The 26,600-nt window shown below is 57.3% G+C and overlaps 1 protein-coding gene across 3 annotated transcripts in view; it reads left to right on the forward strand.

The window, feature by feature from the left end:
- Window positions 1-24,047, forward strand: part of CUEDC1 (CUE domain containing 1) — a 76,430-nt gene extending 52,383 nt beyond the window's left edge. Inside the window, exons 2-11 of one of the 3 annotated variants that reach the window (XM_079797048.1) lie at window positions 4,124-4,803; window positions 9,256-9,383; window positions 14,165-14,291; window positions 14,985-15,177; window positions 16,164-16,247; window positions 17,617-17,688; window positions 18,504-18,597; window positions 19,368-19,426; window positions 20,161-20,231; window positions 22,511-24,047. In XM_079797048.1, coding sequence (XP_079653174.1) covers window positions 4,432-4,803; window positions 9,256-9,383; window positions 14,165-14,291; window positions 14,985-15,177; window positions 16,164-16,247; window positions 17,617-17,688; window positions 18,504-18,597; window positions 19,368-19,426; window positions 20,161-20,228 — 1,197 coding nt within the window. In that variant the 5' untranslated portion in view covers window positions 4,124-4,431 and the 3' untranslated portion in view covers window positions 20,229-20,231; window positions 22,511-24,047. Of the gene's footprint in view, window positions 1-4,123; window positions 4,804-9,255; window positions 9,384-14,164; window positions 14,292-14,984; window positions 15,178-16,163; window positions 16,248-17,616; window positions 17,689-18,503; window positions 19,167-19,346; window positions 19,427-20,160; window positions 20,232-22,510 lie in introns of those variants that run through there. The other 2 variants (XR_013815018.1, XM_079797047.1) reach the window with 2 other exon arrangements.
- The last annotated feature ends 2,553 nt before the right edge of the window (window positions 24,048-26,600 follow it).

The raw sequence follows: 26,600 nt of genomic DNA on the forward strand, positions 1-26,600 counted from the left end.
TCTGTTTGCCCTTTCTTAGGAGCAGCCATGGCCTGAGCCCTGGGACACCACCTAGTGGCCTGGCGTAGTGGCACTGGGCTGGGCCCAGATCTTGGACCAGAGACAGCGAGTCCCTCTCCAGGCTGTGATCAAAGCAATCACAGATGGATCACCAGATCCTATCTGTCCCTTGTCCCTATCCCTGGGGGGGTTTTCAGAGAGGGAGGCCAGGGGTGTGTAGGGACAGAGCTGGCCTGGGGCAGTCCCACCCACCTTCAGAAGAGAAAGGGTTGGGCAGGGAAGTGCTGTCGATGGGGACCTCTGGCCTTCCAGTCCCACCCCCTGGGACCCCCCACCTTTCAGAGGTGAGTCCTGGTCCTCAAGGGGGACAGTGGAATGTCAAGTCAAACTTTGAAGGGAGTCGACCTCCTGCCCCCTGGAGCCGACGCTGGGTTAGAAAAGGGACCAGCCTGACACCAGCCTGGCTGCCACCCTCAGGCCAGGCGACGATGGCTCATGGCACCTTAGCCATGTCACTGGACTGCCTTGGCTTCAGTAGCTTGGTCTGTGACGGGGATGGGTAGTCAGGCATGCCCCTGTGTAAATGGTTTGTTGTGAGGACTAAAGGAGAACATACAGGAGAAAGGGCTTTGGAAGTGAAAAAGCCTCCACCCACCATAGCCATGAGCCCAAGGAGGAAGGGAAGGGAGGACGGTCCAGTTGTGCTCCTGAGCCTCTCCTTCCCTTCTTGTCCACCAAACCAATGCCCACGGACAGGGCCAGGCACTCTTTTAGGCACTGGGGATGCCGCAGTGAATAAAGCAATGGCCTTGCCCTCACGGGGCTTCCATTCACGTGGGGAAGATGGTCAGTGACGAGTAAATAGGACATCTCTCCGGGGATCTGTTTCATGGGGGTGAAGGGTTAGGGAACGCTGGCAGATGGGGTAGGTAGTATTGCCTCCCTGACAAGGTGATGCTTGAGTGCGGGCCAGAGGGAAGGGAGGGACGCAGCTGTGTAGATACCTGTGAGAAGGACGTAGCAGACGGTGAGAAGAGAAAGTGCAGAGGCTCCTGGATGGGAGATGCAAGGCTTGTTGGTGGCCAGAGTGAGGGAGGGGAAGGGAAGAAGTGAGGTTGTATGTGTGTGTGTGTGCACTCGTGCGTGTGCACGGTTTGATGGCCAAGTTGGAGAGGTGATGCAGGCATGTGCACCCCCATGGGCCACGATAAGGCCCATCTGAGAACATGAGGACCCATTGGGTTTGAGGCAGAGGAATGACATGAGGCAATGGGGGAGGTAGGGAGACAGACCAGGGATGGTAGCAGTGGAGGTGCTGGGGGTGGGGTGGGGTGGATGCTGGAGTCATTTTGAACACAGGGAAGACTGAATTTGCTGCAGTTGGTGTGGGGTATAAGAGAATGTGAGCACTTAAGAACGACTCCCAAGTGTTTGGCCTGAGCCACATGGAGTTGCCATTAACAGAGATGGAGAAGGTGAGGAGCAGCAGGCTGCGGTTGGAAGAAACCACAAAGGCGGATGACCTGTTATGTTGGAGCTGCTATTGGACATCCAAATGGAGGCAGTAGGTGGGTGGGCAAGTGTGGAGTGAAGGGTGTGTTCCAGGAGACCTCAGGGCGAGAGAATTTAGGGGCCAGTATCCAGCATGAGGATGGAATTTAAAGCCACGGGACTGGATAAGATCACTCTGGGTGTGAGTGTAGTCCAGGAAAAGGGCTCAGGCCTGAGGCTGAGGCCACGCCAACCTGTCTCATTGGGTGCTTACTACGCTCCAGGCACCCTTGTAAGTTCTATCACAACACCCCTGCCAGGTGGGTATTATTCCTATTTTTGACATAATCTTATTAGGCCCCGTCAGAATGGGACCCTAGGACTCTGGCTCCTGGGCTCTCACATGCCCCTTTGTGGACCCTCCCTGGCCTTTCAGAAGACTGTCTGGGATGACGTTGGGCAAGGTCAAGAGAACAACACTGGGGCAGCTTGCCTACCTCTCTGGGCCAGGAGGGAGTGACTCAGGCCTTGGCTGTCTACTCAGGCTTGGAGTGAAGGTTGGCCGTTTGCCACCCCCTGCCAGGCCTGGATTCCTTTACTGGGAAGTGAAAGGCCTGGCTCCCTAGGACCTGGGGGAGGACAGGTGTGTGATGTCTGCTTTCCAATCCCCAGGTCACTGACAACGATGAGTTCAGGAAGTCTTTGAGTCAGCCTTCAAGACGTCTAACGGGCTCAGCGGGTTTGATTCACTTCCTTCTTCAGAAGGCGGGCAGGGCTGTCTGTTGCCCTGCCAGTGCCCAGAAGCTGGGGTTCAGGGAGGTGAAGTGGTTTCCCCAAGGTCACAGAGCCAGCTTTGGGGCACAGCCAACAGACACCCCTCCTTCCCTCCCTTCCCCACTGCTGTCTGGGTCACATTTCCTGTGCTGGAATGTCGGCCAGGCTGTGCCCAGTCTCTGAGCCTGGGGCACACATGGCTGCATTTCTGAGGCTCCTTGGCTCTTAGCCCTGCAAGCCTGACTTGGCAGTTTTGGTTCTTAGGTAGTAGGTTCCTACTGTTGGCCTCTCTATGTACTGGCTGTGTGACTTTGCCCCTGTTTCTTAACTTCTCTGAACTGGTTTCCACAGCTATGAAAAGGAGAGATGGTAACATCTATCTCTGGCGTTGTAATCAAGATTAAATGTGAAGCCAGGCTGGCGTGGCTCAGCGATTGAGCGTTGACCTCTGAACCAGGAGGTCACGGTTCAATTCCAGTCAGGGCACATGTCCTGGGTTGTGGGCTCGATCCCCAGTGTGGGGCATGCAGGAGGCAGCCGATCAATGATTCTCTCTCATCATTGATGCTTCTCTCTCTCTCTCTCTCTCTCTCTCTCTCTCTCTCTCTCTCTCTCTCTCCCTCTCCTCTTTGAAATCAATAAAAATATGTTTTTTTAAAAAAAGATTAAATGTGAAAGTGCCTGGCACAGCTCACAAACCTAAATCCTGCCTTAATTCTTTTATGTGTTTTAAATTGCTTTTCATTTGAGCCGTGCTGGTTGCAAAGGCAGCTTAGGACAGATCGATGACTGTGACCCTGAGGACCATCCTCTCTGCTCCCAATCATGATAGCCACACCTCAGCCCTGGCCTCAGATTGCACTTGAGTTTAGTGAGAGGGGGCGGGGGACAGTCCTCTGAGAGATGGGGGCCTTAAGCCCGACCCGGTGCTAATGATAGGCAGCCTGGCTTGGGAGTCCTTGCAGAGAGTCCTGTGAAAATGGTATTTCTGTACATCGGCTCCTTTCCCCCTGCATTTCCCAGGACCATTTCTGAGCCACTCTCTCCTCATGCGCCGAGCCACCCTTTGGTGGAAAAGTCTGGGCTTTGCCACTGCTGGCTCTGGGTCCTTGGGCAGCTTCCCCCTACTCTTGGGCCTCATCTCTTCATCTGTATTATAGAGCAGGGTGTGGGGCTGGCTTAGAGTTGTCAGCCTTTTAATATGTCACGGCACACACACACACACACAAAATACTTTTTCAAGGCTTTGCACCTGGGTTGACGGAAGAGGCTTCTTGACCTGTCGTGTCTCCAGCTGTCCAGGCCAGCCAGACATCCCCTGGCGCTCTGAGGACCAGTATCTCCTTCTAGAGGGAATTCCAGGGGTTGACATCCACATAGTGGGGAAGGATCCCTTCGAATCCCCCGCCCCAGCTACTCTGGGTGGCAGCGTGGCCAGTATCCGGACTGATCCTGCTTCTTCCTCAGCCTTCTGGGGCAGTGGCAGCAGCAATCACAGAGCTAACCGTGTTCCAGGCACCAGGCTGAGGGTCACCTTGTTGAATTCTCATTGAAGCTCCTCTCCCTTCTCAGTGTCTAGGCCTCAGCTTTCCCGTCTCCAAAACGGGGATACTAGCACCTGCCTCAGTGGTGTCTTGAGTGTGGCCACACAGAACACAGGATGGTGCCGGGTGCAGAGTAAGCCCTTGCCAACTAGTACAGCCCTCCCGTGTTAGTGAAGAGCTGTGGCTGTTTCATTATTGCAGCTGGAGAAAGCAGAAGGAAGCCGTTCTCCCGTGGGCGTGGCAGGGGTCTTCCTAATCCCCTCGGCCATCAGTCTGTTGCATTCTGCCCTTGACTCTGCCTTCCTCCTTTTCAGGTGGGACCGTCCGTGGAGCTGGCCCCAGGATGCTCTGGGGGTGTGGATGACCAGCTGTCGAGCCTCCCACGGCCCAGGCCCGGATGCCGCCCCCCCACGAAGACCACTCCCAGAGGGCCACCGGTGGCTCCGTGCCCTAGTTTCCTGACCCGGGGACCCCGCCCGCCCGGTCCCCACCTGGTCGCCCCGCGGCCGGGCCCGGCGCGGGAGTAGCTTCCCGAGCCCGCCAAGCGCGCGAGACGGCGCAGGGACCCGGGGAAAAGGGCTTGGCGCCGGCGGGCAGCACCTTCGCCCAAAGGCTCGGCAAAATGACCAGCCTGTTCCGCCGGAGCAGCAGTGGCGGCAGCGGCGGTGGCGGTGGCGGTGGCGGTGGCGGCGGCGGCGGAGGCGGTGGCTCCGCCGGGGCGCGCGGGGCCGGGGGCAGCGCCACGCCCACCTCCCAGGAGCTCAACAACAGCCGGCCCGCCCGCCAGGTGCGCCGCCTGGAGTTCAACCAGGCCATGGACGACTTCAAGACCATGTTCCCCAACATGGATTACGATATCATCGAGTGCGTGCTGCGCGCCAACAGCGGCGCCGTGGACGCCACCATCGACCAGCTGCTGCAGATGAACCTGGACGGGGGTGGCGGCGGCGTCTATGATGACAGCTCGGACTCGGAGGACAGCATTCCCCCGGAGGTAGGGGCGCGCGGCCTGGTCATGCACCAGGAGCTCCAAGCGCCGTTTGAACCTTAGAAGACTTGGGTTATACCCCTGCCGGGGTTCTAACTAGCGGGCAGCCTTATTTTTCCTAGGGAAACGGTACCCAAGTTGGTCAGAGGCCTTAGTTGATGGGCAGAAATCATGCAGGCATTCAACAAGCTCTGAGCACCTACTCAGTGGTATGCCAGGCATGGTACTAGACCCGGGGGTCAGGGGTCATCAGAATCAAGGAGCTTAAAAATGCAGACACCTGGGCCCCATCCAATACAGGGAATGTCAATCCAAGGCGGGAGCCCTCTAGTCTGTATTTTTCAGGAAATTCTACTCTTGAACCTCTGGGTATCCACCTTGATCAGGTCTAAGATTCTGCCCTCATAGAGTTCACGGCACAGTGGAAAACAGGGACAAGAATCAGGCAAGGGCAGCTCAGAGTGATGAGAGCTCTGATGGGAGAAACAGAAGCAGGACGGGAGGGTATGGTTTCCTGGAGGAGGGGATGGCTAAGCTGAGACCCAAAAGAAGAGTGAAGAATGAGGGCAAAGGTGTGCAGGCAGAGGGAACAGCTTGGACAAAAGCTCCGAGGTGAAATAGAGCATGCGTCGCTGGGGAACTGACAGCCGGACCATCTGTCAGGATCCTTGAAGGAGTGGAGACCAGGAGGTTGAGGAGGCCTTACTTGGAGAAAGTGGGGCGGTGTCCCTAGAGCATAGGGAGCCACAGAAGAGGCGTGACATCAGACTTTGTCTGACTGAGGCGCGATGGAGGCAGTCGTGAGCGACAGATACCCAAGCCCTTCTCTCCTCACTCTTCAAACTTTGGATGGGCGAGATGCCACCAACCCACTTGCTGGGCGTGGCCAATCTCCCTGGCCCCATCCAAGAGTTCACTATACCTTTGGTCCCCCAGTTGCCACCAGACCTGCAGTGCTGGGTGCAGAACGGGCACACAGAGTCTTTCAGCAGGGGCATGTGGGACACGCAGCCATAGACGGAGGGACCCAGCGGATGGGACTTAACCCTGCTCTTCATTGAGTCGCAGCCTGTGCCGGGCACCATCCTTTGTGCTTTCGATGTCTCCTCTCTTCTCGTCTTCACACGCTTTGTGAGGGGTCGTTATTATTGCCCTCATTTACAGCGAGAAAACCTAGACCCAGATATGGCCTCAGAGTCCAACTCAACACAGCCCTGCGGGCAGCCGTCATCCGTCAATCAGAGTCACCCTGCAGGGCAAAGCCCACTAGCCCTGCCTCCCTCGATGGCTGCTGCCTGGGCTCTCTCTCCAGGCACAGGACAGGCTCTGTGGGCAATGACCTCTGGCTCATCCTGGTGTTTCCTCTCGCTCCCGGGACAGTCCTGGCACAGAGCAGGCACTCGGGGAGTGTTGCTGAGTGAATAAATGGTGCTGCTGTCTGTACCTAGTTTTCTTTGGTCTCTTTCCCCCTGGAGACCACTCCTTTGACCTGCCTGGATTAGCAAGTAGAGGGAGTATTAGAAAATAGAGATTTTCTTTGTGAAAAAGAGGGGTGAGTGCATGTATGGCTGCGAGTGTGTGTGTGTGTGTGTGTGTGTGTGTGTGCGCGCGCGCGCGCGCACATGTGTTTACAGATACATCCTTTAAGCGTGAGCTGGAAGGAAGGTTCTCTGTGAACTCTGACCCTGTAGTCTCGTTTGTTCTGACGGTCTGGCAGGTGGGATGCTGATTCCTCCTTTGTTCACGGCACCCGCAGCCCCGAGGACCTCTGCACGGCTCGGGTGCAGCAGCCCCTACATAGGCCTGCACTGTGTGTGTGCTTCTGTTTTTCTAAGATTCTTGCTTTCCAGATTGGGCCCCTTCTCAGCACCCCTCCTGGGCTGTTTCCCCAACCCCCCACGTTTGGAGCTCTGCCGGGGCCCACCGGCGGGCAGTTCCTGAGCCAGCGGAAAGGGCTTCGGAAAATTTACGAGCAGCAGCTGGAATGACAATAACTGCTGACTGGAAAAAGCCCCCTCTCTGAGGGCTGATGGATGGTGGGCTGGCCAGAGGGGTACCCTTGCCGCAGAGAAACATCTTCTGTCAGATAAATGGCCAGACCCTGACCCTTGGAGCACCTGGCAGGCATCCATCACCCACACTGAATTAAGTCAGGCGGCCGCAGAGCCGAAAACTTCAACACCTTTAGAGTCCGAAGAACAATCTCATTGTGGCTGGTGAGGCGGGGGGGAGGGAGGCCGGCGGGGGCGGGGGGGTTGATGGGGTAGGAACATGGCTGGGGTTACTCTCCCCGGAGACGGGGGATCAGCCTTTCCGGAGCGTGCCTGGCCCGCTGCCTGCCTCCTTGGCTTTCCTTGTTCTGCTCCAGGAGCCTCTGATAAACGTCTGGTTCTCGCAGCCCCAGGAGGCCGCACTGAGGCGCAGGGGAGGCTGAGAACGAGGGGTCCTCCTGGTGCAGTCGTGGATGCCTGATCTCCCTGAATCTGGGGGGCCAACTGCTACACCAGTTATGGGGAACCCCAAGCAGCTTCCCTCTGGGAACGATTCCCACTGAGCTCTCCCTTCCTCACCCCTATCTCACTCAGACCAGCCTCAGTGGGGGCAGACCAGACCAGCCACCCAGGGAGGAGAGGCTCAGCCTGGAACCCTGTCCCTCGGAGCAGCGAGGTCTGGGGAACAGGGAACGTGGGCTGGGGGACAGCAGCAGCATGGACTCTGGATGTGCCAGATAGGTGCTGAGCCGCTGCCCTATGCCAGGTACCGGGGTCCGCCCATGAACAGGAATGGAGCTCACAGTGTTCTCTCTCTCCTCTTGTGGAAATTTGGGGTAGGCAGAGTAGCAGCCTGAAACGCAGCTACATTCTCCTTTTCTGCAAAAGCATCTGTTTAAATACTTTCCGCCTCAAAGGAAAGAACGTCAGTGCATTCCAGGGCGGGAGGTCTCCTTGGGTCAGGCTGGCTGTGTATGCACAGAGCGTGTGCGTGTGTGTGTGTGTGTGTGTGTGTGTGTGTGTGTGTGTGTGTACTCATGTGTGCGTGCTCACTTACCACCTGCCCATCTGCCAGGTGCCCCTGTGAGACTGCAGCCCGGCCCAGCCCAGGCTTGCAGAGGCAGGGCAGAGTCAGTTTATCCTATTCTTTTTATATATTTTTTATTGATTCCAGAGAGGAAGGGAGAGGGAGAGAGAGAGAGAAACATCAATGATGAGAGAGAATCATTGATCGGCTGCCTCCTGCCCACCCCCCACTGGGGATCAAGCCCGCAACCCGGGCATGTGCCCTTGACCAGAATCGAACTCAGGACCCTTCAGTCCACAGGCCGATGCTCAGAGTCAGTTTAGCGTGACTTCTGCAAACTCACTTGAGGTTAAGATGTGGGGCCTGGGGACTCTGGGGCTGACCGACAGGCCCTGAGCCCTTCCCATACTTTGGTCTCAGAGGAGATGGGAACAGAGCTGGGGAGGAGAGGACACGGGAGCAGGAGACTAAGATACAGGCCGGTTGGGGTTGTGTGACCTGGGCTGTCCTGGCTGATAACTGCCTCCTGCCCTCACTCCTCTATGGGCCTTTGAGGAAGGGTCCAGGTCAGGCCATGGAGCAGGAACCCCAGCTTTTGCTCACCCCTTGGCCTCTCCCTGCCCCTCTTTCTGGCTCCTGCATGAAGACAAGAGTCTAAGAGGGAGAGGCATCCTGGGCACATGCCCTGCCACTGTCCTCCCTGGGAATCCACCCTGGGAATGCAGGCGTTGTGACGGAAGGAGGGACCTTTGCTGCGGAGACCATGTTCAAGTTGAGGTTCAGTTCTAAAAACACTGGAGTGGCTTTTGCCATGTCACTTAGTCAGCCTGGGTCTCAGTTTCCTCATCTATAAAATGGGGTAGCAATCCATATCTATCTTGCCAAGTTGTTTGAGGCTAAGGCAAAATAATCCATGTGGAAGTACTTTGAGAGAGGGTGTGGCTGGTGTTAAAGTTAGTTATCAACAATAACACACGTCTAGAAGAGTCCATGAAGCATACGTGTGCAGCTCAGTGACGTTTCACCAGCAGCCAGGTCAAGAAACATCCAAGGAACCCGGAAGCCCCCTCGCGCCCCTTTCTGGCCTTCCCCACCCTCACGGGGGTCACACTGCTCTGACTTCTCTCACAGGGATTTGCTTTGCTTGTTTCTGAACCGTACTTGGGCGGATAATGCTGCTCGGAACATTCTTCTGGGGACGTGTGCCTTCTTGTCTGTTGAGTGTGTTGGAATTGTAGGGTCAGGGGCAGCCATGCGTTTAGCTTCAGTACATAAAGCCAGACTGGTTTTTGCAAAGTGCCGGTTGTAACAATTTACATATCCACCAGCAACACATAGTTCTCTTACTACACATCCTCGCCCACACCTGATTATGTGTAAATGTTATTCAAATCCAAGGAAGAGCTGCTAATATTTCTTTCTTTATTCTCTCTGATACAGATCTTGGAAAGGACTTTGGAACCTGACAGCTCTGATGAAGAGCCCCCGCCGGTGTACTCCCCACCAGCTTACCACATGCACATGTTCGACAGGCCTTACCTTCCGGCTCCGCCCACCCCACCTCCCCGGTGAGAATCCAGCTTCTGTCAGAGCGCAGGGCAGTGGGGAAGGGATCCGGGGTTGGGACTGAGTACAAACGCAGTGGGAATCTTGGCTGGACCCCTCATCTAGAACAGGCTTCTACTGCAGCAAGACACATTTTAGCTAGATACCAAGAACTTTCAAGAGCAAACATTCACTAAATTCCTACTCGAGGCAAGGTGCTATGCCGAACAGGACAGAGTCAAGGCTCAGCCTCTGCTTTCTGAGAGCCGATAGTCAATGGAGATGCAGAGCGGGAATGACGAACACGTGGAATGTGTGCACTGACATTTCCCCTCTCCAGCCTGTGCTACTGATAGATCACTGTGCTCATTCCTGCTCAGTTGAGACAGAACCTCAGAATCCTCCTCAACATAGTACTCCCAGACGGTCACCAGTAATTAATGGGATGATATGTATTTGCCATCCCTGGTCTAGGGATGTTGTGGGGAATTTTTAAAGTAATGGGAGCAAGTAAGTCTCTTTTTCTAGGATAGTTCAATAACTGGAGGCAGGGGAGTAGACTGCGAGGTCCTTGGAGACTTCTTCCAGGTGAGGGACTCTGTGATTTGGAAATTTAACATGAAACTGGCTGTCAGCTGGGTCCCCTGGGTCGCTGAGGTGCTTGTTTTTCTGGGCCTCATGTTTGGGGTGGGGCTTGCTGGAGCCCAGGTGTCTCTTCATCCTAAAGCTGCTGTTCCTTAGAATGACTCAGGCCTGGGGTGGTACGGGGTGGCGGAAATGATGGGACAGGGGACTTGTTCTAGTGGATCTTCTCTTCTGGGCATCTTGGGAGCCTCAGACAGTGGTCGTGGAGAACTCTGTTGTCATACAGGTATGGACAATAATAACAGCTACCATTTATTTACGAAGCACTGGCAAGCCATCACATTCAAATCCTCTAACCACTTCTGAGGTGGGCACAGCTGTCATCCTCATCCCCATTTTACAGATGAAGAGACTGAGCCCAAGAGAGGTTTCATAATTTCACCAAGACTACAGAGGTGGGATTTGAATCCAGGTCATTTTGACTCCAAACCCAATGCTCTTAATTGCTGTGTCCAGTTGCCTCCCTAATGAGAAAATTCTCTGTGATTGAATCTTAGGGAGCTGAGAGAGGCCGAGCAGATTATGGGGGGAGGGAGGGGAGCAATGTTTTGAGGCAGGGACAGGAGCAAAGCTGGGCTCCTTTTATCACAAGTGGGACTAGGAGGCTGTAATGGGGTGGGAGGCAGGGAGTAAGTAGGTGGATTGGGGTGAGACCTTGATATGACTTTCAGCCTGGATTGGGGCTAAATGATTTCCCTTTGACTTTAAAAAAATTTTATCCCAAGATGTTCTTGCAAATGGTTTAATTTCTATTAGGCAGAGTGGTTCTGCCCATTTTTCAGAAGGGGAAACAGGCCATAAGAGACAGGTGTGGGTATCCGGGCCACGTCCTCTCCCCCCTGCTCTGGCTGGGTGTTCAGCTGCAGTGGGTGGGGTAGGGCTGGACGCAGGGGTGCTGCAGTCCCAATTGGGGGCAAGGTGACCTTAGCACTAGACCAAAGCTTAGGAGGCCTCGTTCAGACCCTGTGACTTTGAAAAGTCTCTGACCCAGAAATGAAGGCTTTGCTAGGCTGGGGGTGGATACAGAGAAGAGAACATGAGTTGCAGAATCAGCTAGAGCTGAATGCTCTCCCCCCACCCCCCGCCCCTTCCTTCAGCTGCCTAACTTCTGATCTTTTAGGTGCCTTTGCTCTGTGGCCCTTGGCTCACCACTTAATGTCTCTGAGCTTCGTTTGCCTCATCTGTGAAATGGGAATGCTAATCCCCGCTGCAGAGCTGTTGGAAGGATTGCGTGAGGGTTGGGGGATGGGGAGCACTCAGCAGAGTGCCAGGCATGGGTCAGGTCTACTGCCATCGGTGGTTCACTGCTCCTCCCACCCCCTGCTGCATGGCTGCCTCTGAGCTTTAACACTGGACACAGACCAGTGGCGAGGCTTCCCTCAGAGGCCAGTGTCCAGAAGGGGCAGTGCCAGCCTCCACGCAGGTGCCCCTTTGCTCCAGGAGGGCCCTGCTAAGCCCAAGTCTCTCCACCCAGCATCTGTCGAGCCACCTGCAGTATGTAGGTGCTGAACCACGTGTGTGATGCAGCGATGAACACAGCACTGCCTTGACACCTCCCCCTGCCCCCTGCAAGGAGGTCAGAGTCTGGGGGGAGGCATAGACCTGGGGGCAGGGGACAGCAAAGGCTGCCTAGAGGAGCTGATGCCCAAGCTGCAACCTGGTGAAGCGGAGGACAGGAGGGCATTCCGGGCAAAGGAAACAGCAGGTGCCGAGGCCTGGACAGGGCAGGCGTGAGGGGATCACCTGGGGAACCGCAGGATGTACGGAATGGCCTGTGAGGCGGGAGAGGCAGGCAGGTCACGGCTGTGCTCTATCCTGAAGCTGGGGTGTTTACGCTGGGGAGTGCGTGCTGTGACGTGGTTAGTGCTTTAGGATCTCCCTCTGGCTGCTGGTGGAGATCAGATTTGAGTAGGAAGTTGGGGGAGGAATGGCCTGGCACCTTTCCGTCACCTCCAGGCACTGGGGTGCCTGTGAGCCTGCAGATGGGGAGGGGTTTGTCCTGCTGGGGCACAGACAGGCAGGGGGATCCCAGGGGAAGGTGCCTGGAATGCCTGGATCCTGGGTCCAGGTTTTTCCTGAATGATCTGGGTGCCCTGGGAAGAGGGCCTGACCCAACTGGGCCTCAATGTCCATGGTTTACCAAAATTCCTGCCTGGAAGGTTTGGCTCTGAAATCCTTCTGGGGTCTGTTCCATGGGTAACCCAGGGAGGTCTGATTGGGAGTGGAGTTCTAATGTTGGGGTCCAAGGGCAGGCTCAGGGTAGGAGAGCCTCCCCAGCCTTCTCTCTCCTCCCTGCCTCCCCCCCCCCCCCCAGCCTGTCCTTCCCTGTCTTCTGAATAAAAGACAGGCTCTGAAACCCAGAGGACCCCTCTGCACAGGCCACCTGCTGTTTCCCCTTGAAATTACAGCCTTGGAAGTTTTTTATTTGCCTCCCAGCTCATTTCTGACATTCCTTTCCGACCACAGTGGAGTTGCCCGGGCTGCCTGGGCTCAGGGCCCCCCTGTCTCTCACAGCTACGGGCTGACCTCATCTCCGTGGGTGCCAGGGCCAGGAGGGGGCTGGGCCTGCCCTTCCAGACCTGGGGCCCAGCAGCGAGGGAATCAGCTGAGGACAAGACTACCACTCCTCGTCCCCCCCACCCCCACCCGCTCTGGGCTTTCCAGTAAAATGTCTAGAGGAGTCCAGATGGGACTCCAGGGCTCTCCCTCCGCAGCTTTCCTGGGTGACTCTAGGTGTGGCTGAGTTGGGGTGGCCACCCATGTCCCAGATAAAGACCCTGAAGCCCAAGGAAGGGAGCTGACCCTGGAGAGGATTTCTCTATGCTGGGATTCATCAAAGCTGGTCTTCAAGGCCCCGAGCAATTTTCCCTTGCTTCTCAGGCCCTTAGAAAAAATGAAGCCTCCAACAGTGACCGAAGGCAGAGTGATGTCGAGACAAAGCTGCCTACGAATCAGCCAAGCTCTTCTGCAGACCATCCCCTCCTCTGTGCAGCGAGGGGGTGAGGAGGCATGCTGGGGTTTCCTTGGCTCCCGTCTGCCTGTGCCGCTCCCACCTCGCACTTAGCAGCTTGTTATCCCGTCTGCTGCCGCCCCCGCCCCTCCTTCTGGCCCCCGCCAGGCCACCCGCCCAAAATAGAAAAGGAAAGGAAGTTATTTCCACAGGCAGCGGCAGCCCAGCCGGAAAAGCTCCCCTCCAGTGAGGGGGCCGCGGGATTCCTGGAGCTGGAGACCAAATCAAAGCCAGGCCCTGGAGCCAAAGTGGCCCCCACCGCCCCCAGCTGCCTTCTGCGTGTGTCACTCCCTGATTCAGCAGAACACGTGTCCTGCGGTTGCCACGCTGCAGGCCACCGAGGAGCTGTGGGGAGCGCCTGGCGGGGCCCCAGGCTGCCCTCAGGCCCCGGGCGGCAGGGCGGGAGCCCAGGGATGGGGAGGGCACGGGCTCCTGCCTTCCTCCCTCTCCTCCCCTCCTGGCTGTGGGCCTCTGCCGTGGCACAGACCTCCTGCCAGGCCGCCAGGCACCTGGCCTATGAAGAGCAGCCCCTGGGCACCTCCTGGAACAAGAACCCTCCTGCTCAACGTGCCTTTCAGAGCACCGTCCAAGGGGCTGTACCGCGGGGGCAGGGAGGCAGCAGTTTCTAGATGAGAAAGGCTCTCAGAGGGGAGCCGGTCTCACCCAGGACCACCCTGCCGGCTTGTGGCGGTGCCAGAACTGGAGCCGGGATTTGCTCTACTCTCCAGGGGTCCTGGTGTCCTCATGTCCCCCCACCCACCCCACCCCTGCGTAATGACATTCATAGAGGCGTGGGGCGGGCTGGGCTGTTGGCTCCTTTGGAGCACACCTGTTACTTAGCAGCTACGAGCTCGCACTGTGCGGGGTGCTAGGGGTAGAAGCATAAAAGGGCACGAGCCCTGCTGTCTTTAGAGGATGTTTATAAACATCTACGTCTAAATCCACTCCGTCCAGCACAAGCGCCACGAATAGAGAGCTCTAGAGGCTTAGAGGCCTCGAGGCCACTGTGGCGGCGCAGCTGTGAATGGAAGCAGCGCAGGCCACGGGAAGCAGGCGTGCCATTCCGAGCAGGATCCTGGTGTGACGGACCAGGGACACCCGTGTCTGGGCCTGACTGTTCCCTCCTCGTTGTCGCCTCTCGCCCTCCAGCATCGATGTGCTGGACCCCGCACCCCCTTCCAGCCAGAGGCGCTATCGGAACTGGAACCCGCCACTGCTGGGCAACCTCCCCGATGACTTCCTGCGCATCCTGCCCCAGCAGCTGGACAGCGTGCAGGTATGGAGGGGAGGGGTGCCCCACCTGCCTGCTCAGCCGCTCTGCTGGCCCACAGTGTGGGTCAGCCAGTTTCGCTTTCGGATATTTAAGCCCAGGCGGAGCTATTTCTCTTGCCCTGGGTTTGCAGGGAAAGGATGCTGAAGCGAAAGCCTCGTTTCCTGTTCCACCCGGGAAGGTGACAGCCCCGAGGACGCTCTGGCTGCAGCCATCACCCCAGGCTTGAGGGAGGCGGCATGGGGATAGCCAATGGCAGGGAGCCAGAGCACCTTCCTTCCCTTTCCTGGGAAAGGGCCAAGGCCGCCTCTCCCAGAGGCTGGCATGTCCCAAGGGCTTTGCAGAGGGGGAGGCACCCTGAGACCGCTGGCGCAGGGAGAGGTTTGGGTTTGGGGATCGTGTGTAGGCTATTGAGCAGTTTGCAGATCACTTTCCAGGACTATTCAGGGTGTAGAGCAAGGCGTGGGGTGGTCCAGGGGAGGAAACGTCCTTGCTAAGCCCTCGCGGCTTCCTGAGCAGAGGGGACTGTGGCCCGTGCAGGGGATCCGGGCCTGTGACTAGGTCCTTAAAGGAGGCGCAGGTCCCAGGGTGCGGCTGGAAGATCCTGGGAGAGGACAGGTGTTCACCCAGATGTGCACGGATGTTTATGCTCGTGTGCCCTTGTGACTAGGCCTTCAACATGCTCGCTCCCCTCCTCAGGGCAACCCCAGGGGCTCCAAGCCCATGAACAGAGAGGGAGGCCTGCCCCCCGCGGCCGGGCCCGGGACCCGGGACCAGGAGAGCCGCTGGAAGCAGTACCTGGAGGACGAGAGGATCGCGCTCTTCCTGCAGAACGAGGAGTTCATGAAGGAGCTGCAGCGCAACAGAGACTTCCTGCTGGCCCTGGAGAGAGGTGGGGCACCGGGTGGGGCGCTGTGTCCCTTCTCCGTGGCGGAAGAAGTGGCTGATGCTGGCTGGAGCCTTGGGGCTCAGGCAAGGCAGGGGGCTGGAGGCCAAGGGCTGAGACATGGCCCACACCCCATGACCCCTGGGGGAGCCCCAGAACCCTGCCAAACGGGGACCAGCATCACCAGCTACCCCTTCTCCCACTCCCATATTCAGAGGAAGAGAGGTGTGCCCTCTTACACCCTCTTCTTCCCCCCACACATCTGCTCGGTGCCAGGCACTGGCCTTGGCATGATGTGTCTGGAGCTCCGGGAAAGGTGACTGGTCTGTGGGTGCCAGAGTCGGAGCCTCCCCGAGTGGAGGATGTCAGAGCAGGGGCTCTTGAGTTTTGGGGGTGTTTGGGTTGTCTTTGGCCCAGGGACCCTGCTCTCCGGCCTGGCTGCCTTTTCCCTTCAGGGAGAGAGTGTGTTTGGGGTGGAGTGCAGCGAGAGGGCTGTGACAGGTCTGTCTGACAGGTCACCGTGGCAAGTGTGTGTGTGTGTGATTGACAGCATGTCATGCGGGAGGAACAAGGTGTGCAGGGAGGAGGGTAGGCTGAGACAGAGGCCCAAGGACGGCCCCAGTTCTGTAGCAAAAGCGCTGGGGGTCTTTGAGCATTTCCTTCTAAACAAAAGGGTGGGTTACCGTGTTTTCCGGCGTATAAGACGACTGGGCGTATAGAAGATTTTCCTGGGTTGAAAAGTCGTCGTATACGCCGGGAAATACGGTAGACTATGCGCTCTTCAGAGTCCTCGGATTCTGACAGTCTGCCATTCCAGTGCTTGTCAGGGCAGTAGTGTCTATGACAGCACGGGTTCCTTGACAGCCAGCAGACGTGTGTGCGCGTATTTTGTGTGTGTGCTTGTGTGCGAGTCTAGGGGTTTGGCCTCCAACCACCGCCTTGGTCTCAGCCCAGGCGCTAACGTCCCTGACCTGAATGTGGTCCTTTTCCAGATCGATTGAAATACGAGTCCCAGAAATCCAAGTCCAGCAGCGTGGCTGTGGGAAATGACCTTGGCTTTCCCTCTCCTGCCCCAGGTAACCTTGCCTTCCTGGGAGAGAAGCCCCCAGCTGTGCTTTGCATATTTGGAGTTGGGGGGAGGGTGACAAAACGGGCTGGCAGGAGGGTTCTGTCCCCCCAATGCACTCACTGTGGAGTGAGATGGCCCCTCTGCTTAGCAGCCCTGAGTTCTTATAATCCAGCAGCTGCTGGAGCCCACAGCTGGGGTTGGCTAACACGCTGGCTGAACTCCTCAGAGGTGTCTGGAAACATGGGCAAGAATGGGACATGCACACCACATAATGTCCATCAGGGGAGGAGGGACAAGAATGACTCAGGAGACTTCCAAGCCGCGGTCTCTGCCCCAGGGGGAGCTTATGGAGATACAGCTAAGAAATGGGTAGAGCTACCAGCAAAGCTAAGGACACGCTGTTGATTATAGCACATGCACCGGGCGGAGAAGGGCAGGACCAGTCTGGGAAGGGGTCACTCACTCACTCACTCATTCATTCATTCATCTGGTAGTTAGGGAATATCTACTAGGCCAGTGGTTGGCAAACTGCAGCTCGCGAGCCACTTGCGGCTCTTTGGCCCCTTGAGTGTGGCTCTTCCACAAAATACCACGTGCGGGCGCGCACGTACAGTGCGATTGAAACTTCGTGGCCATGTGCAGAAGTCGGTTTTCGGCTCTCAAAAGAAATTTCAATCGTTGTGCTGTTGATATTTGGCTCTGTTGACTAATGAGTTTGCCAACCACTGGACTAGGCGCCAGACCCTGCCGTTGTATTGGGGGAAGGGAATTTTGAGCTTCATGGGTAAGATGGTGAGAAGCAAGAATTGCCTCAAGAGCGGGCCAGATGCCTCCAGGAGCCCTAAGTGGCCGAGGAGGACCAGGGGCGGACAGTAGCCTGTTGGGATGCACAAACGGGGTCAAGCTGGGAACATGGGGCAAAGAGACCCAGAGATCCCTGTTCCACACTCAACACCTGGGCTTTGCCTATATATGTGCATGGTGGCCCTTTGCCACCAGAGCCCTCCACACACACACAGGCTGCCCGCCTCAGAGACAGAATCCACAGACCTTACGTGGTGCGGTGGAGTGGGGGCGGGGAGGAGCGGGTGGGGAGCTCAGCCGATCCTGGCTCACAGGAGAAAATCCTGTGGGACTGATTCAGGAGCAACAGGCTGGAGCTCAGGCCCCACCAGATGTGCATCTGAGGGTTTTAACAGCAGCCTCTGCCCTTGATCCTGAATTAACTATAGACACCAGGGCCGCTGGGATGGATCAGAAGGACTCACGGGGGACTTAGTGAACAATGTGACTCGGATTAGCCGAGCGGCAGGGTGGAGGGCAGGGGCCTTGGCTCTTCTCTCTCGCTGGCCCTCAGAGGTGTCTCCCCCTTCCAGGAACCAATGAGGCCAACCACGCTGTGTCTGAAGATGCCTTATTCAGGGACAAGTTGAAACACATGGGCAAATGTGAGTCCAGCCCACGTCCCCCTCTCAGATCTCCTCAGACAGGCCCGGTGGCCTCATGGATGGGAGGGGGCCCCCGGAATTTTTAACGCCGCGGACTCTTGGTGAACCCAAGTGACATTTTAATCGCAGGCTGGCTCCCTCAGCCTTCTTGCCTCATTTCCCTCTGCAGCTGAGTCTGGATACAAATTAAGTTTTAAATCCTCTTGAGCTGTCTGCAGAAAAATAATGTGCTGCACCCTTCTCCCCTCCCCCCAAGTTTTACTATTCTCTGTGGCTTGAGGGAGCTTAGCCGGGCCTGAGTGGGGAGGTCTCTGCTAAGCCCACTTTCTGCAGGCGAGAGGCCTGTGGGTCCTCGACCTCTTCCCACAAAGTCCTGCCAGCCAGGGCTCGCCTTCCCCTGCCCCGTCCCGCCCTGCCCCGCCCCTCCCACCGCACACACCCATGTGTGAATGAGGCTGCCATCCTTTCAGGCTCCATTTCAAGGAAAATCTGGGATTAGTCACGGAAATCCCAGAACCAACTCTGGAAATGGCGAGGGGAGGGGAGTAGGCGGCGGGAAAGAAAGCCAAGAGGCATTGCCGTGTGTCAAGCTGAGAAGGAATACCTAGATCTTGGGCTGCCAGCTGTCCTTGGTCCAGCTCCCCGTAGCCTGTGCTGCTCCTGCAGGCCATCCCAGGACAGAGCCTCGCTCCCCTGGGGCGCCAGCCTGGCGTCACCTCCCCAGCTCCCTGGCCATCCTGCGTGCATCCGCCCCGAGCCCTGGTGGGGAGCTCCCCGGTGCCCCGCTGCTGGCTCACAGGTCCCTCTGCCCGCAGCCACCCGGAGGAAGCTGTTCGAACTGGCCAGGGCCTTCTCGGAGAAGACCAAGATGCGGAAGTCAAAGAGGAAACACTTGTTGAAGCATCAGTCATATCCTTTCTGGCCTGGCCCTGGGGGGGAGTGGTGGGTCCTAAGGGCACCGAGACCCTGGGCTGGGCTCCCCGAGGCTGCACGTTCCCTCAGCCCTGGGCCCGGGCTCTGCGGCCCTCCCCTCTCCCTGAGCCCTGCTGCCAGCCTGCTGCGCCTTCTCTCTGTGCCCGCCTCCACCACCATGACCAGGCCTGGGGAGAGGGCCAGCATCCCCCGCCCCCCCTTCCTCCTGGAGGCTCAGAATTGTCCTACAGCTTTTGTGCTTTTTGCCTGGAGTTAAACGACATCTTGGGAGAAAACATGGTGGTTCCATTGAAACCAGCAAACCTTTCCCTAGTTTCTCCAGTTGGACGGATCCTCAGATCTCTCCCCCTCATTTCAAGCCCGTTGGCCCTGCCTTCTCCCTTTCACTTCCTCGAGTCAAGATGAGGATTTCCACATCTTTACCCAGGCTCCCATCCATCCATGGTTGTCAAATAGGGCCCAGGGTATTAGAAGCTGAACAGCCAAAGGGGAACAGGGAGGTAGGGGAGGGTCAGGGCCTGGCTGCCCAGCTGAAAGGAACAGAGTCTGGGGGAGACCTTGCCGGTGGGGGGGGGGGGGGGGGGAATGTCGGGGGATAAGGCTGGTGTGGTGGAAGCTTCCTGAGCTTGGAGCCGGGGGCGGGGCGGGGGGGGGGGGAATGGGTGTAGAGGACTAAGGGCAGGGAGTTGGAGTCCTACAGCAGTGCCCACCCATCCCTGGGACAGTTTTCCTGAATGGCCGGGCAGGCTGGGGGCTGCTGCGTCAACAGCCAATCTCCTGGACGATGTGGAGGGCCACACCTGTGGTGAGGCACGAGGGCGGGGTGGCTTGATCTCTAAGTTGCCTGTGGTCAGTGGCCCTCCAAGAAGAGGGCCTGCCTGGGTATTACATGGGTGACACATCAAGGATTTGGGGGGGCAGGTGACCCAAAGAAATGGGTCCTCCCACTTGGACCATGTTGCTCCTCCCTTCCTTCCACCCCTGAAAGGGAGCTCCAGCCACACCCCCACCTAGATCTCTACCCGGAGCACAGAGAGCCAGGCGCTGTTGCTAGGCAATAGTCTCTGGAGTGTGGAAGGCAGACAGGCTTCAACTTGAGAACCAAGCTCCGGGCAGGTTCAGTCTGTGGGCCCAAGGCCGTTAGCATTCATCCAGTCCCTCCCAAAGGCCACATGGACAGCAGACGCTGCCTCAGAGCCCACTATGCCTCTGAGAGAGGGACCTTCGGTGGTCGGGAGATAGCCAGAAACAAGGGCTTGAGGGGCCTTGGGGGTCATCTGGATAGTCCCACTTTATAGATGAGGAAACTGAGGGAAAGTCTTGTCCAAGGTCGTGGAGCTCAGTGATGGAGCCAGGCTGGCAGACAGGTGTCCTAATCTGCACTGTGCCCTGCTGCCTTCTCACCTGACCCACACATCCCCCTCCCCCAGGGGTCAGCATGTGTCCCTGCAAACAAGGGGGTGCTCTTGCTCAGTGTGGGGACATGCCTGAGCAAGGACCTGCGGGTGGAGGATGAGGCAGCTTCCCTCTGCTTTTCAGATGAAGACTTCCGGGGCAGGCGGCAGGAGGTGCCCAAGGTGGAGGAAGCCCTAAGGGAAGGACAGTAAGAGGTAAGGCCTGGAGCCACAGCCGCCCTGGGCTGCCCACTCCACGCCCTAGGTGTCTGCAGGAGTCCAGAGGCGTCAGGAAGCTAGATGGTGCAGGCCCTGCGTTTCTTCCCTCCTCATTGTCCTCATTGTGGCAGGGGACACGAGCTTCTGTTGGAAACTAGTGTTTTGCATTTCTTTTACTTGCTTATTTATTTATTTGATGAAGGATAACCATTCCTGCCAATGCCAGATGCTGGAAACAGGAAAAAAATCAGCTTTAATGGCTGCTGGGTGGAGGTCGGGGGGGTAGCATTTGCCACAAGCAGATGAGGAAACAGCCCCTCTCAGGTCAGCTCTGATTCTGGCTGCTGTCCCTCCTCTTCCTGTGCGTCCCTGGGGGAGAAAACGGAATGTCACTTCCTCCAGGACTCAGTCGCACCTGTCCCTCTTCCAGCCCCTCCCCCCAGCTGCTGTCCTGTCCCCCTGTTTCTTGAGCTGACGGTGGCAGGTATGGCTGTTTCAGACGGTGCAGGAACACGTGCTACCCTCAGGGCAGTTGTGGAGGCGGCGAGGCAAACCAGCGCGCAGAGGACACAGCCAGGAACCGTTCCCAGTGCCTGTCCCTGCAGCCTGGGCGCCTGGCCTCCACATCACCTCTAGTGACTCCCCACATCCTCCCCCAGGCACTTCCCGACCGTTTGTTCCCTCAGGCTTTCCTCCCCCACGTTGCTGCACCCACACGTCTCACTTCTCCAGAAGGCTCCCATAAAGCCACGGGAAAGGCCCCCACTCCCACTCAGTGCTGCTGCCTCCTTCCCATGGGTCCCCGGGGAAAACACGTACAGTCCAAGCCACTCCCGCACAGGCCCTTGCCCATCATTTCTCTCCTGAGTCTTCCAGCTTTTCCCTTTCCAGCTCCTTCCTCAAGTCTGCACCCTCCTCTTCCTCATCTTAAAGATCACCCAACTTGTAAAAAAGCGGCCTCCTCCTTCACCCATGGCAGGCTGGCAGGCCCTCCACTCCCCAGATTGACACCTGCCAGGTTCAGGCCTTCTCCTATGCTGTGTCCTCTGGTGCGCTCTTCTGCACGCTGTGCCCATCGTCTTTCTGGAAACTGCCCTCCCTTGGTTCCCGTGGCCCCAGAATCCTGAGACCTTCTCAGGGTCCCTTTCTGTCTCCCATTACTCCTCCTCCTCCCTCAATCCTATCTCTCCTGGTAGCTCTGCCCTTGACCCTCTTTGAAATCTTCTCACTCCTGCCCTGGCCAGTGTAGCTCAATAGTTAGAGCATCGACCCCACACACCCAAGGGTCTCGGGTTTGATTCCCCATCAAGGGCACATACCTGGGTTGTGGGTTCGATTCCTGGTCCTGGTTGGGGTGCGAGCAGGAGGCAACCAATTGTGTGTCTCTCATATTGATGTTTCTCTCTCCCTCCCTCCTTTACACTCTCTCTAAAAGTCAATGGAAAAAATATACTCCGGTGAGGATTAACAGAGAGAGAGAGAGAGAGAGAGAGAGAGAGAGAGAGAGAGAGAGAGAGAGAAAGAGAAATCTTTTCACTCGCCATGGCATGGCCACCACCCTCTTTTACAGTATCAGTAATACTTTTGTGCATTTGGGTCCAAAATCTGAATCTCCATCTCAGCTCCATAACCCCAGCTAAGCCCACGATAATCTCTCTAGCTCTAGATGTCAACTCGCTGAAGGCCCATCTCTCCCCCTGACTTCCCCACGTCATTTCTCTTACTTTTTCCTTCTCATCACCTGGTTAACAGCCACTGGTCTCTTCACCGCCCCTACTCTGTTCACTCCATCACCAGAACACCTTCGTTCCATTTATCCTTGCTCTCTGCACGGGTCGTCTGAGCACTAAAGGTTTATGAACTCCTCAGGCTGGTGCGCGGGGCCTACTGAATTCTGAGCCCCATTTACTTTGCTGCTACAGAGGCTTCTAGTCTGTATCACAGAGGGCTGGGCACTTGGCCTCCTCTCAGCCCTCCCATTCAGCGGCTTCCATCGGAATTCTAGTCCCCCACTCCACCTCTAGCTGCCAGAGTTCCTGGTGTTCCGCAAGTTGGACCATTTCTAGGAGTGTGTGTGTGTGTGTATGTGTGTGTGTGTGTGTGTGTGTGTGTGTGTGTGTGTCCAGGCAGAGTTCCAAGGCTGACACAGTCCTCAGAGGAAGGAGACGGTTTCTGCCTTTGGTAGCTTCTGCCCAGAACCATCTCTCCAGGAACCAGTGGTGAAGGACCCCGGGGCTTCACCGGAAAAGACTTCTCCCATGCCTTCTCCTTACCAGATGACAGCAGTCCCTCCTCGCTGGAGATGACCTGACCCGGCGGAGGCAGCCGGAGAGCAACACCGGCCCCCAGTTGAAGAGCCTAGCTGCAGCCGGACAGATGGACAGATGGTGCTTGAGTACCGTACCAAGGCCCAGCGATTCTCTAGCCACAGTCCAGCCGAGCCACTGCCACTTTCAATGGGACTTAGAACTTCGGAGTTGCATGCTGTGATTGGAGGAAGGACCTGGAAGAGGGGGAGGGGGGAGGGCGGCGATTGGCCAACCAGGGCCCCTTTTGTAGCCAGGCTGTTCTATGGGCAATGAGTGGGAAATGCAGGATCCAACCCCCTTCTTAAAAAAACTCACACACAAAAAAAAAACAAAAAACACACACCCAGAAACAGGCCAAGGTTGGAGTGCCACGAAGGGCAGGATGACCCTACCAGAGGCTCTTGGGTCTGATGGTGGAGCCCCTGCTTCCCAGCCTTTCCCATCATCCCTGCTGGGCCACAGACACTGCCGGACCCCCTGCCCTATCCCCTGCTCCCTCTGGGCACTTGAGCCCTTTATTCCCACTGTCTTCTATGGCACAGCCCCTGCACAGAGCGCCAGGAGGGAGAGCCCTGGGCCCCCTCTGAGGAGTGATGGGCCACGAAAGAGAGGCATCTGCTGACTACCCTGCCTGGGCCCCTCAGGCTGCCTCCGTTAGGGGCTGGCACGACCCCCAGCAGGGATGGGGAGGGTGGCCGCCCCGGAGCTGGAGGACTCTGGTTGGGCAGGAATGGTGTGGGGCCAGGGGAAGAGGCTGTCAGCCCGGGTGGGAGCGCCTGGGGCAGAAGGGCTTGCTGGGTGCCCCTTGCCAAGAGCCCAAGATCCAGGTGAATGACCCCAGGAGGAAAAGGAGAACTCGGGTTCTGCGAACCTTACCCGGCTCTACCACTGCCAATGGGAGGGAGACCGCCGGTCTCCGGCCCCACCGGGTCGGGATGAGAACGTGCTGACCTCTCCAGGGAGACGCAATCCCGGGCAGCCCGAGGTTTGAGTCACCTTCTCTCCCCACCCCACCCCGGAGAGTGGAAGCAGCCCAGCCGCGCGGGGGCTGGGAGTGCGAGCCAAGCTTTTGTGGGCCGGGTGGCCTCAAGTCACCCCCGAGATGGCGAGGGCGGGGCGGGCGCTCAGGACCGCAGGCGGAGGCGACCCGCAGTCGCACCTCTTTGCGTCCCGAGGTGCGGGGAGGGGCCGGGGCGCCACCGCGGCTGCACGTGACCACGTTTGGAGGTGCGGGGGGCCCACCGTCCTCCGGCCAGACGAGGCCCCCCTGGCCCCGTAGCCCGAGCTCCAGCCGGATCTGACCCCGAGGGGCTGCGGAGGGCCCCCGGGCTGTGGGCCTGGCCACGCTCTGCGCCAGCGCCCTGCGCACCGCGGGGAAGCTCCAGCCCCACGTCTGTGTGTTGCTTTATTAGTGTTTTGGGTTTTCTTTTTTTCCTACGTGTGGGTTTTCTCGTGGGGCTGTTTCTTAGGAATTCCTGTAATAAAGACTTGGTGTTCTCTTGGTGCTCTGATGTGGCCGGCGACGTGGGCTGGACCCTCTCTTTCCCCCCCCCCCCCCCCCCGTCGCGCAGTTTGGCCCCGGGAGCCCCGTGTCGCCCCCCTGGGCCATCTCCCTCGGGCCCCCAGTAAGCGTCTGCAGGGCCTGAAGGCTCGGACCTCTGCACTGCCCGCACCAGGTGCCACCTTGCCGCCCGCTGGCTTTGCTCGGAGAGGCCGCGTTCCCCCGGGAAAGCAAACCGCTCGCTGCTAGGCAAAGGAAACCGACACGCCAAAGCGCCAGCCTGTCACCTCCTTAGGTAAACAGAAAGCTGGAGAAAAGGCCGGATTGGAGGCTGCGGGGATGTTCCCGCTCAGACTTCAAAGGGCCCGCAGACATCTTCCAGGTCAAACATCTCGCTTCCCCCACTCCCAGCTCAGCTGGACTACCTCCCACGCCAGGGAGCTCGCCGCCAAAGAGGAAGCGGGTGCCCTTCCAGACCGGGCAGTTCTCGGCGTTAGAAAGTCCTTCCCGCGTTGAGCGCACAGGCCTCCTGTGGTTTCCACATGCACTTCGGGTTTCTGGGCGCCCATCACCCAGGCCAAGGCCACCACTCTCCCCCGATGCCATGTCTGAGCTGAGTGGCCTGACCCTCTCCTTCGGGACAAACCACGCAGGCTCCTCCCCTCCCTACAAAGGGGTTCTCCCCGCGCCCTCTCAGACGGAGGCGGGCTTGTAGATGGGTGTACCTGGGACAGCTGGTGACGCGCCAAACATGCTGTTTGGACCGGGACAAGCCAAGATGACCCTCTGACCCCAGCTCTGTGCATTCGTTACTGACAGCCCGGGACCAGTGTAATCCCCGCAACAAAGCCGTAGCACTAGGACCGTATTAGAAGTGACAGTTCTCAGCCCCACGCCAGTCCTCCCGAACCAGCAACTCTGGGCATGCAGCCCAGCAACCTGTGGCGATGTACACAAAGTTTGGGAGCCATGGTGCCAGGCCAGGACATAGTATTGGCTTCGCAATAGAATTGCCTGAGTAATTAAAAAAAAAAGTCCTGATGCTCAGTACCCCAGACCAATGAAATCAACAACCATGGGTTGGTTTCTTTGAAAACTCCTCCAGTAATTCAAGTCGGCCATCAAATTGGAGGACCAGCGCACGAAGCAGTCTGTTAGGTGTCTCATGTTAGCCCAATTAACCTAGCCCCGTAAATGGCCGCTTTGCAGATGACGTAATGACTGTTCAGAAAGGGTAAATAACTTACCCAACATCCCAGAGCTAGCCAGGTGGGAAGCAGACTCCTAAGCCTGAGTTCCATCCCCTACACCCGTGGTCAAACTGCGGCTCGCGAGCCACATGCGGCTCTTTGGCCCCTTGAGTGTGGCTCTTCCACAAAATACCATGGCCTGGGCGAGTCTATTTTGAAGAAGTGGCGTTAGAAGAAGTTTAAGTTTAAAAAATTTGGCTCTCAAAAGAAATTTTAATCGTTGTACTGTTGATATTTGGCTCTGTTGACTAATGAGTTTGCCGATCACTGCCCTACACCTCTGCTGCTCCAAGTGTGTCCTGGGGCTGTTAGAAATGCATGTAATCCGGCCCACTCCAGCCCTCCTGAATCTGAACCTGGGGTGGATTCTCACAAGCCCTCCCGAGGGCTCTGCTACATGCTCACGTGTGAGAACCATAGTTCTACAGCCTCGCTGCTCAAAGCTTGGTCTGTGGCCCGGCAGTATCAGTATCATCGGGAGCTTGCTAGAAACACAGAATTTCAGAGTCTACCTCAACCCTACTGAACCAGAATGTGCATTTCAACAAAAACGCATCAGGTGACTTGCATGTGCATTAAGACTTGAGAGACACTATTCTAGAACACTGGTTCTCCGACGCTTGGGTCCCATTCCCAGAGGCCCTGGTTTAATTGGGTTGGGATTTAGCCTGGGAATCAGATTGGAAGAGCTCCTCAGGTGATTCGAATATGCAGCAACGTTTGAGAACCACTCACCGTTTGCCTATTAGTGTAGATGAGAATGAGAGTGATTGGAGCCACAGAGGAGGGCGTAGGGAGAGAAGGCAAAGAAAGCTTACGGAATCCAACAGGAGTGCAGGAGAGGAAGCCTCTGGTCCGTGTGGAGCAGTGTGTACAGATCCCAGGAAGGAGCTGGACGGGGCTAGATGACCACCCAGCCAGCTGCCCTCACACACCAAGCTCCCCTGCAAATCCCGGGCTCTTGGTAAGCACAAGGTGATACTCACCGATTTATCTCCTGCAAAAATGCTGAGCCAGGCTATCTGGAGTCTGGTCCAGCCGTTGCTCTCCCCTTTTGTATGCTTTGCTGACCCTAGGGCTCAGCCCCAACATGAGGGGAGGTCATGAAATCTGGAGAACGCTGTGCCCAGAAAAACTGGCCTGGTGGCTATTACCAGGTTGGGGTCTCAATCCTCCCTCTGTTCTTTGAGGCACCTGGTAGGGCGTTGAGTTGGAGGGGAGACAGGAGAAGAACTTGGTGGGTAAAAGGCAGGCAAAGTGTGGGATGATGAAGATGAGAACTGATTACAAGTGCTTACTGTATGCT

This window comes from Cnephaeus nilssonii, assembly GCF_951640355.1.
Source record: "Cnephaeus nilssonii genome assembly, chromosome: 19".
NCBI classification, from domain to species: domain Eukaryota; kingdom Metazoa; phylum Chordata; class Mammalia; order Chiroptera; family Vespertilionidae; genus Cnephaeus; species Cnephaeus nilssonii.